Here is a 13,336-nt window from a genome sequence, read left to right as displayed (position 1 = left end):
TGATTTTTTTAGGAAGGTGGGAAAGAGAAGCATTTTAAGACTCTCCAGTATAATCCATCGGGCTTTCTTGTAGTTTCTGGTGTTTAACACCATATTATACAAATGGAATGCTGATGTGTGACTGGCTATAATCTTTTATTTACTTTCTTGCGTTATAGTGGTATCTTTTTTTTTACCACAATCAACTTGGTTATCTGTTGGGGGGAAGACCGCTTTACGTTGCGCTTATCAATATCAGCTTTGTGAACGCAGCTTTACAACAAAGCTCCGCACACCTAATACAGGGCGACTAGAAACTTGAGACAAAACAAAACCTTTCAACAAAAGGTAGCAACCTAGGTCTTTACAACTTTCCATTTCACACCAGCACTTGGCAAGAGCATAATCATAAATGACAGGGATGAGATTCAGCTAGAAATCTTACTTGGGGGTGTGAGGGGTGGGCGGCAAAATAAACAGACATACTAGAGGTCTTGGAAAGGCCCAAGGAGGTCCGCAGAAAATTCATGCCGAGTAGCTTCTCCCTCTCTGGAGAGGAGTATCAGCTCAAACCAAGCCGCTGAGCCCTTAGAGGGCTCACAATTGTTATCAAGAGCGAGATCTGGCGAAAGATACAAAGAAAGGAGTTTCCTAACACTGGGCTTTCTGGGGCAACAAGACACCAAAGTTAAGCCTCCCGTGGCTTGGGTTTGTGGGCCTTTTGAGATAAAACTGGCAGTCACCTAAGATAAGGGATGGCTATTTAGAAGCTTTGGGGGAGGTGTGGCGGTACTTAGGGGTGGCCTTCCTGTGAGTTTGTCTTTGGGCGATGGTAACAGTGCATGAGTACATATAAGAAAGTTATTGGGGGGGAAAAAAAGATTACCGGTAAGTTGCAGCGAACAGTCTTCTCTCTCCAGGTAGTTTCCCGGGAGAAAATGATCGGAATTCCACGCTCGGTGAAATAAAAGAGGTACTCGGATTTCACTGTGCTCCTGTTTTACACTCCATAGCTACTAGCGCTTTTTAAGAAAAATCACATGTAGATCTGTCCTTATAATTTTCGAATCACCATGAACTACCTGGCGTGATAGCAAAGGTCAGGAGACCAGCAAAGAATTGGGACAGCATATAACCGCGTCACAACTTTCTACTACTGAGAGATCTTTACGCTGTTTAGTTTCGGATCCGGGATGTGTCTTAATTCTACAGCTACACTGGAAGCAGAGGCGAGGCAGCCTGCAGTTAACTTGACTTTACCTGTGCGTGTCCAACCTCATGTTCCGCTAAAGCAAGAAGCGTCCCTTTTCTCCCACCCCATGGCTTTGGGGGATCAGAGGTGGGGGGCGGGGACTGCATTCAGCGGGCAATTCCTTTGAGTTTAATCATCCCCAGTCCCGGTTCTTCTTTCCTGCGCAGCTCCCGGTGCGCGCAGCGCAGCCGGCTCCAGAACTCACCTGCCCAGGCAGTCAAGCCCGGCCAGGCCCGGGACTGTGCGTCAAAACGCAGGGCCAAACGGAGCCAAACGGCCTGGTCCACATCCCCTTTGCTTAGATCCCGGGAGGGAGGGAGGGATCTTGTCAACAGGAAGAGCTATACTCGCCACCAGCGGCAGAAAAAGTGAACCCCACGCGCACGGCAGCTAGCCGCCTGCGGGAACCCCGGGAGCGCAGGGCCGAGGGGAGGCGGCGGGGGAGGCCAGCCCGCGGGTGGCGCGGCCAGGAAGGGGAAAGGGAGTGGGCGCGGGGGGAGGAAGAGGAGGGAAGGAGAAGATCGGGAGGAAAGCCCAAAGCCCGAGCAGCCCCGCATCCCGAGCGCCGGCGAGCGGCCCGAGCCCAGAGCGTGTTGCCTCGGGAGTCCTAATCCTCTCCCTCGGGCTCGCGGAGCGGTCAGTGGCGCTCGGCGGCGGCGAGGCTGAAATATGATAATCAGAACAGCTGCGCGGCGTTCCCTGCAGCCAATGGGCGAGGCGCTCGCCTGACGTCCCCGCGCGCTGCGTCAGACCAATGGCGTTGGAGCGGAGTTGGAGCTGAGAAGTTTGAGTAAGAGATAAGGAAGAGAGGTGCCCGAACCGCGCCGAGTCCGCCGCCGCCGCAGCGCCTTCGCTCCGCCAACTCCGCCGGCTTAAATTGGACTCCGCGATCGGCGAGGGCGCGGCGCAGCCAGGCAGCGGCTCGCTCGGGCTTGGCAACCCCAGGGGCCACTATTTCCCACTTAGCCACAGCTCCAGCCTCCTCTCTGTGGGCTGTTCACCAACAGTACAACCACCATTTCACTGTGGACATTACTCCCTCTTACAGATATGGGAGACATGGGAGATCCACCAAAAAGTAAGAGGCTATTTTACCTTATGGGGCTTGGTGTGCTGTTCTTGTGCGGGGGTCTCTCTCAGGCACGGGTGCCCAGAGCTCTTCGGGGTTGCAGTCGATGCCTGGAGAGAGAGACAAGGGTAGCTTTTTTTTTTTTTTTTTCTTGTTGCAGCCCCGCCTGCATGCTTGCTGTCGGTTCTGATCCTCGGGAAACTGATCTTACCTTGTGTTTGAATTCGCCTGTGTGCCCTCCAAAACCCTAGCCTTCTGGTGCTAAGCGGTCGTTTCCTTCTAGGGAATCCTAAATTCTCAGGCGGTTATTATGTTGCAAAGGTCTGCCTGCACTTAGAATACCCGGAGATGCAAGTTAGCATTTGCCAAGGAGAACGACTGACAACTGTATCGATGTCTGCTCTTGCTAACAATCTCCAGTCTTAGGTGCTATTTAAGAACGTGCTTCATGGAAAATATAGACATCTCTGCGTTCACTTAACGCTACTAGTCAAAACCTTTTCTTTGACTTGACTTATCCATAATCTTTCCCAATGATTATGGCAAAGGGGGGCAGGGAGAAATACAAAATGAGCGGGTTTGATTGCGTGCTAGGCTTACAAATGTAGACTATTCAAATCGGCATTTTACATATATTCCACCTCCTTTTTAAAATGAGTCAAGGTTTTGATGGCACACTTCAATTACCATCCCAAAGTGCAATACTCTAAAAAAAGAAAAAAGAGAGACCCCTCCTGGAGTACGCCCTATAAGAGAACGACACTAAAAGTGTGTTTATCTCTGTAGGAAGTAAACGGTTAGTCAATCATGTATTTATTTTCATTTCAGAAAAACGTCTGATTTCCCTATGTGTTGGTTGCGGCAATCAAATTCACGATCAGTATATTCTAAGGGTTTCTCCAGATTTGGAATGGCATGCGGCATGTTTGAAATGTGCGGAGTGTAATCAGTATTTGGACGAGAGCTGTACTTGCTTTGTTAGGGATGGGAAAACCTACTGTAAAAGAGATTATATCAGGTACGCCATTTATATTGCTTCCTTAATTTGGTGAGATTTCCCTGCCTCTCCACCCCCTTACTTATTAGTTAGTGTAATTTTGTCATTTTGCAAAGTTTGTCTTTAGTGGGGGTCAGGGGGCAAAGTTACTGTATCTGCCTTATAAATTGGACTGTGCTCTTCATTTTGGTTTTAAGAGAGGGGAAAATAAACCCCCATAGTAATTTTTTGTTAAAAATTGTGTGCTACGGAGACTTGCTTAATTAGTCTTAGAATGTATGATGTTCAAAGTATTTTCTCTCTCCCTCATCCTCTTTGCCCCCCCCCAAAATTAAGATGGATTAAATGCATGTTTCTCAAGTTTTAAGAAAGGTCATGCTTTATTATATAGTTCAGTGTTTGTAGTTTTGCACCTTATTAGTAAGTTCCAACTTCTTCAGAAATAGAAAGGCAATGGATGAAATAAAAGTTTGACCTAAGCACTTTGAAATAACAAGTAGAAACGCTATCTCTTTAACTTTTCCAGTAAAAACTCGTCCCTGGGAAATTAAAAACAACAACAAATATTCCCTGCAAAAAAAGACCGGACATTTCACCTTTTTAAATATTAACCCTTTGGTGGCATTTGACTGTCTTTTCTTTCTTATCTTATCTGAGCTGATGAATTAGACGGAGCAGATCAAATTGCCCATCATCTGTCTAGGAACGATTGGTATATTTAGATAATTGAACAGCTTCCTTTCTCACACTAAAATCTGGTAACTGATAAAATACTGGTAACTGAGTGAATTGCCCATAGTGACAAGATTTAAAATCGCGAGAACTTTTTGAGTTGAAATTTGTTTTTGATCTCAATGTTTGCCTTTTTGTTTAATTGGTTCCTTGACCTGTATATGTATAGCAGAAAGTTCTTTGTCTTAGAAAGCTCGTGTAATTCCTTTTTAAAAAAATACTAAATTTTAGAAAACAGCAGAGATTTCACCTCTACTATTATTGATGATAAACGGTAGCACAAATTATTATTATTACTATTATTATTATTATTTTAGCTCTTCAGTGACTAGGAGCAAGGACTGGGCTTCCGTAAATCAGGATTTATTTATCTGGGAACCTCTATTAGTTTAGTCAATATTTAAATCCTCATTTCTCACGCTCACTTAACATACAGCCTTTTTACTGCTTATTTTAAAATCCTGAAATGAATACTACTTTATGGACAAAATTGAGCAGTGAGCAGAGGGAGTTGTGTGTGGGCTTTTTTTTTTTTTAAATTCAGGGAGGGGTAGGAAGAGGAGAGGAAGTAAAGGAGTTGGGGTACTTGAAGAAGGGGGGGAGGGATTTTCCAAATTGTTTGGTCACAGGCAAAGTCAAGTCCTCATCCTATGAAATGGAAGATCTCACAGGGAGTAGGCGGAGGGAGGAAAACTTTTGAATCTACCTTCCAACCTCTGACAAACGAGCCGATTTCATTGTTTACTTGATTGGTGTGTGAAGTCCCGGTTCTGGAGAGAGAGCTCACTTCACACCTCACGGAGAATCCTTACTCCTGGTATCTTTACTCCTGCCGCGCGGGAGAGACCTTGTTTTGCTCAATTGCACACAGAGCTGCCTGCGCCAAATTCTAGATGCAGCGTTTTGGAAGGACAAGATCTTGTTTACCTCCCTCCATGCTTTCTTGCACAGTTTTGTTGTTATTTGCCTTGGGAGGGGGGCGGGCAGTCTTTGCCCCTCCGAAACCCAGTCATTGTCAGAGCAGAGACAGGGAGTTTGTTCCCTAGTGCCTTTCACCCCGCAGGGCTGAGTGCCCTCCGCTCTGCCTCCCCTCAGTTTTTGCAGGAATACCCCCTTCATTAGACCCTTCATTAGACTGAGAAGAGGGGCCAGGGTCCTGCAGACTGAACGGATTCTACAACCTTGAAACGGAGCTCCTGTCGTTTGTTCAGGCCGGTCAGGGCTCTCAAACTGAAACAGAGGTAGCTAGACACCCTAGAAAAAGACCAAAGCAAGTGGAGGAAGCTGCATAACAAAACAAATGCATTTCCCCCCTAAAAAGTGAAATGGGTCCCCTAGCACTGTTGCCTGAGGATCCCCGCCCCACCCCCCACCTTGAGAACAACCAGAATGTGCTTATTTTGCAGAAAAGCGATGTGGAACTCTCCTCGGAGCTTTCGTTTTCTGTGATTCCCTTCCCATCTGAGTGTCCACAAACAGAGCCCGCCCGGGGGTGACCGCGCTGCTCCCCGACCTCTCTTTTCCCTGCGAAGGACTTTTTTTGAGGCAGCTTCAGAGCCATTCCTAGCAGCTAGCATTTGGGAGACTGGGACGGGATGGACGGGGAGGGAAAAGTGTGGGGCCAGGACCCATGTCCTTCTGGTCTGCCCAGAGCTGCCAGGGCTTGCTGGGGGCTGGCCTTGCAGTCAGTGAATAACATTTCCTTGTTGAGGGCAAGGTGTTCTGAACTGGGGGGCCGCTTGATGCGTTGAGCTTTGCCTCGAAGAGGGAGTAAAAGAAAGGCCCAGAAGGTGGGAGAAGGTAGAAAGATAGAAAGAAATAACACCACCACCACCCCGCCCCCCAGGCCCATTCCCACTACCACCACCACCAACCCATTTCCAGCTTCTGCTCATGCTGGTCTCAGTCTCAAGGTGTGTTCCCCTTGGCCTAGGCCCCTTGGCCTTCTTGGGACCTGAAGCAGTAGCCTGCCAGCCCTGAAGAAGTGACCCCCTTTCCCTGTGCTTCTCTCCCCACGCCTGGCCGGCCTCCTGCGCAGGTTGTACGGGATCAAATGCGCCAAGTGCAGCATCGGTTTCAGCAAGAACGACTTCGTGATGCGCGCCCGCTCCAAGGTGTATCACATCGAGTGTTTCCGCTGCGTGGCCTGCAGCCGCCAGCTCATTCCCGGGGACGAGTTCGCGCTGCGGGAGGACGGGCTCTTCTGCCGCGCCGACCACGACGTGGTGGAGAGGGCCAGCCTGGGCGCCGGTGACCCTCTCAGCCCCCTGCACCCGGCTCGGCCCCTGCAAATGGCAGGTACTCCTTGACCCCAAGGGCAGCCTCTCTGCTAGGCCAGCACACGCTCGCTTCCCGCCGGCGGCCACCGCAGCCCCAGTAGCTAAGAGGGCGGCCAGTAGTCAAATGAAGTGTCCTGTGTGCTCTTGGCACTGTGTCGCTCTTTTGCTGCAGGGCTCCATGCACTTACTGTCTTCCCGACTTCCCCCGCACGCCTATACGTCGGTGGGTCTATATATGGATACACGAGTGTGCATCACTTGTGCACACATGCATGTACATGCCCAAACAGTACCGCCAGTTCACCCTGGCCTCCCCGAAATGGTTTACTGAGCATGAGCTTCACCTCCCCACAGGTATTCTCACCGCCACCTCATTACAGGGGTGGAGCCCCGCCCCTGGAACTTCCGCCTTTAGCCAAGTGCAGGAAGCTTAGGTTGCCTTAAGTCTTTTTTAGCCTCCCAAATCCGTTTTCCTTGAGAACTGTTCAGCACTCCAAAACTTTTTTTTAGATTTATTTTTATCCTTTTTGTGCGAGAAGCAGGTCTAAAAAGATAGTCTTAATAACTGTAGGCCACCACACAGAGCTGTAATTTAAGACTGTCAACAAGCCAATCTGCAGTAATTGCCTTTTAAAGGGAGCCTGCCTTTTAAAGCCATTTATTCCATGTGCTTTGGTAAGAATTTCATCTTCAGGTCTGCTGCTGTAACTCTAAATTGACCTCCACGGTGTGGGCCTGTCGTAGGAGGTCCGGAAAATTGCCCGATTTGGATTTGTACCTTTCAGATCTGAGAGCCCTGCTCCCCAAGACGGAGTGGGAGCTGAACCAGCTTGGTGATGGAGGCCCGGGTAAGAAAGCAGAGAGGGTTCCTAAACCGGCCTCCAGGCGATAGTAGATCTGCCCTGGGCAGGCACAGCTTTGAAGTAGCCATTCACAGCGCCCTGGGAAACCACCTCAGCCCTCTGCTTACTGGAAGCTAGAAGAAAGTTGTCCTGGGGGGTTGTGACCAGCTCTCAGGAAGCCGAGCCTGAGGGGGCAACTTCTGTCATATCCAGCCCATGTCCAGCCTGGGACTCTGCTTGGGGAAACTCAGAGGAAGAAGAAAATAGGGGGTTTGGATGGGGGGTCACCCCCCCACACACACACACAAAAGGCTTCCCAGTGGTGGTGGATCTGGAGCCCAAACAGCTGAACAGACTTTCAGTTTCCCTTCGCCGCATTAGCCCCTCTCAGAACAAACGCCACATTTATTACTCAGACCTCCCGGGCTGCATTGATGGCTGCATAGCCTCCTAACAGGACCATCCTCTCCGACTGAAGTTCAAGGCTCCTTCCAGCCTGAGAGCTCTCTGCCAGTGGAGAGTCCTTCCGGCCATCTCGCCTGTGCTGTTTCCTTCAGGGGTGCCCTTTCGGGTGGTTTCCTCCTCCCCCCCCCCCCAAAAAAAAAAAACCGCCCTGCCTGGACTGTAACCTGGGCCAGGTGTAACGTGAGGTAACGCAGGAGGGAAGAGAGAGCCTGTAGGACATGTCCCTGCTGGGGACAGGCAAGCCCTATGCCACTTCTCAGTACACGAGCAGGGGCGGGGGCTGCGTCCCAGGCCCATATTACTCAGCATTGACCTCTGCAGATTAGCGACTGAGATTTTTATTGTCCCTTTCTCAGTCTTTGCCAACCCCCTTCGCGCCTTTTGCCGCCCGCCTGCTTTGTGAGTGGAGGCGACAAAGCAGGGCCATTGTCCCGCCGGGCAGGCGGGTGGCCGGCCCCGCACTCACTGCGCCCCCTTGCCCCGCAGCCGAGCCCATCTCTGCGAGGCAGCCAGCCCTGCGGCCCCACGTCCACAAGCAACCGGAGAAGACCACCCGCGTGCGGACTGTGCTGAATGAGAAGCAGTTGCACACCTTGCGGACCTGCTACGCCGCCAACCCCCGGCCCGACGCGCTCATGAAGGAGCAACTAGTAGAGATGACTGGCCTCAGCCCCCGCGTGATCCGGGTCTGGTTTCAAAACAAGCGATGCAAGGACAAGAAACGGAGCATCATGATGAAGCAGCTCCAGCAGCAGCAACCGAATGACAAAACTGTGAGTCCAGCCGGGGCCCGGAGCCAGGGGCTCTGGAAAAAGGGGGGCTTCTCTGGGGTGAAGTGGGTGCTGGCACACAGCCTGCCCAGTGAGCTGTTCTCAAGTCCACTGTAGTACAAGAGCCTGACTTTCAGCCTTCGTCCTGCCCCACTGCACTCCATCCCAACAGACCCATTCCCAGGTGGTAGATGATATAGGAGTGGGGCTCATTCCCTCCCAAGACCTGGTAGATCTTGGGGCACTCTGTGGGGGGCTGAGTGGCAGCACCCTCCCTTTCTGTACCCTGGCCCTCCAGGAAGGTGTGGGTCCTTCGGTCCATCTGGTGCACACTCCAGAACCCCAAGGCCCTGTCCTCCCCTCCACACCCCGGACTGACCAGACTGTCCCCCAGAGTCACAACCTTTACAGACTGTAAAGGAGCAAAGGCACACAGGGGATTCTAGTATGAAGCTCTGGCTCCCTGGGTGGGTGGGTTATTCTAGGAGCATCAGGCCAGGCCTGCCACTTAGCCTGTCTGCTACTGCACTTCCAGGCAGTCCCCCAGGATGGCCCATGGGAAGAGAGCACCCTTCCTGAGATGTGTGCAGGGCTCAAGCCCCTGGGGGTGACTCAAAGCTGCACTCACCCCATAGCTACCTGGTTAGGTGAAGCTAAAAAGTTTCTTTCTTTTTAGGGGGGGGAGGATGGGGGGGGGAGTGTGCCCTTGCTTTTTAATGCTTTGATCCTAGTTTTATGTCATAAAACTAGCCGTCATGAAACTTGACAGACTGATCTAGACTAGGGCAGGGCCTTTACTTAGTTGGTTAATGCATACTAAGCGAAATAACAGCCTGATCCTGCGTTGGGGAGGAGGGGGCTCAGCTGGCAGGGTGGGTGTTACAAGGAGAAAAGACTCAACTAGTGGAGACTTTCCTAGGAAGCCACCAAATCTGGAGGCTGAAGGGGAGCCTAGCCTGCCTCTGTTTCTACTACTTAGTAGGTAGAAAGGAAGACATAAAATGAACTGCCCCTGTAAGGGGCTGAAAGAAGAAAGTCCTGTCCATTTGGCTCCGTAAGGGTCAGGCAGAACTTGTTGTCCACTCCTCGGAAGCAGAAAATCAAAACACAAGAAAACAAAGCTGACAGCCAGCGAATATCCATAGGTGCAGCAGATTAGCTGAGTCAATAGAGGCCATAATATAGATAAGATAAATAACTGAGTCTATTTGCTGAGCCTGTGCAGACAATAGAGGGAAGGTGCTTGCTCATTAACATGCTGGGCTTCGGGGGGTGGCCTGTTCACAGAATATCCAGGGGATGACAGGAACTCCCATGGTGGCTGCCAGTCCGGAGAGGCACGATGGTGGCTTACAGGCTAACCCAGTGGAGGTGCAAAGTTACCAACCACCTTGGAAAGTACTGAGTGACTTCGCCTTGCAGAGTGACATAGATCAGCCTGCTTTTCAGCAACTGGTAAGTGTCAGCGCTGCGAGTGAGGAGGCTGGAATTCCCAAAGAAAGGGGATTCTGGTTTCAAGGCCATAAAATGAAAGATTGGGGGGTGGGCAGGGGGGCTGTACTTCCCTTGCCTCAGGGTTAAGGAGAGGCAAAGGAGGGGTGAGGTGAAGAGGAGAGAGGTGAGCGCCTGGAAAGAAACCCCTTGTGAGCCTTTCCTAGGAGACTGCATATTTGTACCATCCACAGTGAGTTGAATTTACTATCAGTCAGGCCTGCTTGGAGGGATTACACTTCAAGGGTGCCTAACTAGGTAAACACACCCAGAGAGAGGGCCTATGCTGTAGAATCATGGCTCTTCCCCTTTAAGAAATGGAAGGGACTTTAGAGAGCACCTGAAAGGTGGGAGGGTGAGAGTGAGGGATTGTTTTGGTTTGGTTTTGACCTGACTCGGTGACTTCACTTTTTCTAGAGTGGTTTCTAGAGAAGGGCCTATTTAAACACTCAAAGCAAGGTGACTGTAATACAGAATACATAAAAATAAAAAAGGAGCAAGCCCCAGTTTGGGTGCAGTTTCTTTCCATATCTGTCTGGAAAGCATTCACTTATTGAAATAGACGTTTGATTTTTATGGTGACTATTGTCCCATTTTAGGAGCCCTGGTAGGTTGCGAGTTGGGGCAGCACTCTGCATGGTTAGCAGTTTTAAACTACCAGCAGCCCTTTGGGAGAAAGAGTGAGCTTTCCTATAAACCATCTAGGAAACCCACAGGGGGTCCCTATGAGTCAGCATGGACTCAAGGCAGCTAGTTTTGTTGTTTGGTCCCCTTTTGGGAATATCTTCATCTAAGATATGGGACTGCAGTGTGGAGCACTTTTAAATGTCTGGCTTCAAATGTCACACCCAGTCACAGACTGTGTGGCATGTATAGCACAAGAAGCGTGAGTTCTACCACTGGGAGACAGTATTTATTTAATCTGTGGAGCTCCACTTAAAGTTAATGCCTTAGCCATTTGGAGAAAACTAACCCGCCTTTTTGCCTCACAAAGGCTGTGGTAGTAAAGATAAACAGAAATATTAGATAGAAATTCTTTATGATATGGTAGACATATGCTGGACCGCATATGAACTTCTTGAAAGGTGAACATCCCGGAAAGAATCTTGTTCTATAAAACAGAGTTCTCTTCTAAAATCTTGCTCTTTCCTGTGGAAATCAAGTGTTTGAGAAGAGATTGAGTTTAGCTATTCACATTTCCATTTCCCTTTTTCTAGGTCATTGGGCAGTGGAGAGATTAAAAGGGCTTGCCACAAGGTTTAGGTTTATGAGTGGACCAATCCAGAGGCGGGGCTGGTTTGCAACATCCCTTGAACCCCACATAGGGTAAAAGGAAAGGTGGATCCTGGGACTAAGAAAGAAAGCAATGGGTTTTATTTTAAAATTGGGTCCCGCTGAAGTAAGGACAGGAGGGCCATACAGGACGGCCACAGGGGTCTGCATCTTCAGAAACTTTATGAAGCCCGATATTTATAATGATGTTATCAAACGGGTCAGAGAAGAACCTGATTTAAAGAGAGAGACACTGAGAGGAAACAAGCCCCACAGTAAGCCTTCTGAGTTAATCATTGTTCGTTGCAGCCTCCTCTCTGGCTTGCCCTTCACGTGATCTCACTCATGTTGTTATGGATTTTCCAACTCAGGAAGAGAGCTTTGATGCCTGGAGACTAAGATCTCGCCTGCTCCCAGGGCAACATGTATCTGGCAGGGTAATTTTATTTCGAGCATGCATTGTAGAATTGAGATGCCATTTTACCATGGGATCTTAAATAATTGAATGCAACATAGTGTTGGGAATTGAGTTTGAGTCTTTTAGAAGTTGGGAAAGAGAGCTGATTTCTTCTCAAGTTATTCTCACTCCTAAGCTTTGTTTAATTAAGTCTGAAAATGCAGTCAGGCGGGATCCCTGTCTGTCTGTTTGTCTATACAAACAGCCACTAGTACAGATACCCCTATGACAAGTGTATCATCCTGCCATGAACACAATTACAGCCTCCTGTACTCATTTCTCAACCTTCCATGCAGGTCAATTTTTCAGAAGGAGGACCGGGCTCTAATTCCACTGGCAGTGAAGTGGCATCAATGTCCTCTCAGCTCCCAGATACACCTAACAGCATGGTAGCCAGTCCTATTGAGGCATGAGGACCAGTCATGTAGATGTATTTGTTTCCCTGTTGGAGACAGTGGGAAATTATAATGTTGAACTCCGAAACAGAAGTATTTAACGACCCAGTCAATGAAAACTGAATCGAGAAATGGATGCTCCATGGAATGCACGAAGTCTGTTTTAATGACAAGGTGATATGGTAGCAACACTGTGAAGACAATCATGGGATTTTACTAGAATTAAAGCAAACAGCAGACAAAACCCAACACACGCTATCCAGTGACCTTAGGAGTACTGAAAACAAACAAACCAAGATGTTTTTTAAAACGTAGAGGATTTATAATTCAAGGATCTCAAAAAAAAGGCATTTTCATTTCACTGCACATCTAGAGAAAAGCAGAAATAGGTTTTTTGTTGTTTTTTTTAAGTCCATCCTAATCTGAATGGTGCTGTTTCAATATTGGTCATTGCCTTGCCAAACAGGAGCTCTGGCAAAAGAGCAGGAAGAGAGGGACTTGGCCTCCTTCGCTGAAAGTCTTTTCAAGAAGGCGAAGCTACATTGGTGTGCAGTGGTTTTAGTTGACTCTAACAAAGGGTTAATTGAAATCCTGGGTCTCTAAGCATGTCCTGTAGCTGATTTCTTTCTTTTTCCTTTTGCCCCCTATCCCTCCTCCTTTCGTCCTTTCTTTGTTTTTTCCTTTTTTTTTTTTTTTGAGATCCATCCTCTATGAAGAAGTCTGAAGCGACTTTAAAGGTTTTTGAATTCAGATTTAAAAACCAACTTAAAAAGCATTGCAACAAGGTTACCTCTATTTCGCCACAAGCTCTCGGGATTGTGTTTGACTTGTGTCTGTCCAAGAACTTTCCCCCAAAGATGTGTATAGTTATTGGTTCCAATGACCGTTTTCTCTCTCTCTGGAAATAAAGAGGAAAAAAAAAAGGAAAAAAAATTTTGTTTGCTCTTGCATTGCAAAAATTATAAAGTAATTTATTATTTATTGTCGGAAGACTTGCCACTTTTCATGTCATTTGACATTTTTTTTGTTTGCTGAAGTAAAAACAAAACAAAACAAAACAAAAAAGATAAAGGTTGTATCGTGGTCTTTGAATTCTATGTCTGATTCTATGTGTTCTGTCTCCCCTCCTCTCCCCAACCCTTAAATATTATGTGAAATAAAAGCGCCATATGTAGAAGTCTATTATCTTCAGGACGATTTCACGAATAAACGTTTGGCATAGATAAATAAACCAATGCAGCGACCCAGGGTCCCTCATTTTATACGTTTACAAGAAAGCTGTTCAAATGGCCGAAGAAACTGTAGGCTTGCATGGGAATGGGCAGAAGCGCCCACA

General features: G+C 48.4%; 1 protein-coding gene across 1 annotated transcript; it reads left to right on the top strand.

Moving 5' to 3' along the window:
• Window positions 1-2,248: 2,248 nt before the first annotated feature.
• On the top strand, window positions 2,249-12,845 carry ISL1 (ISL LIM homeobox 1). Its single transcript, XM_004703624.2, has 6 exons — window positions 2,249-2,309; window positions 3,129-3,318; window positions 6,068-6,327; window positions 8,102-8,388; window positions 9,673-9,840; window positions 11,902-12,845. The coding sequence occupies exons 1-6, from the start codon at window positions 2,282-2,284 to the stop codon at window positions 12,016-12,018; spliced, it is 1,050 nt and encodes a 349-aa protein (XP_004703681.1). The 5' UTR covers window positions 2,249-2,281; the 3' UTR covers window positions 12,019-12,845.
• Window positions 12,846-13,336: the final 491 nt, after the last annotated feature.

This window comes from Echinops telfairi, unplaced genomic scaffold (genome assembly GCF_000313985.2).
Source record: "Echinops telfairi isolate 266 unplaced genomic scaffold, ASM31398v2 ScPeMD7_7469;HRSCAF=8507_1, whole genome shotgun sequence".
NCBI lineage: Eukaryota > Metazoa > Chordata > Mammalia > Afrosoricida > Tenrecidae > Echinops > Echinops telfairi.
This window is presented reverse-complemented; position numbering and strand designations above follow the sequence as displayed.

Coding starts and splice junctions, on each gene's coding strand:
- ISL1 (XM_004703624.2), top strand. CDS start 2,282: ATGGGAGACATGGGAGATCCACCAAAAA. Junction 2,310..3,128: donor CATGGGAGATCCACCAAAAA/GTAAGAGGCTAT, acceptor TTTTCATTTCAG/AAAAACGTCTGATTTCCCTA. Junction 3,319..6,067: donor TGTAAAAGAGATTATATCAG/GTACGCCATTTA, acceptor CCTCCTGCGCAG/GTTGTACGGGATCAAATGCG.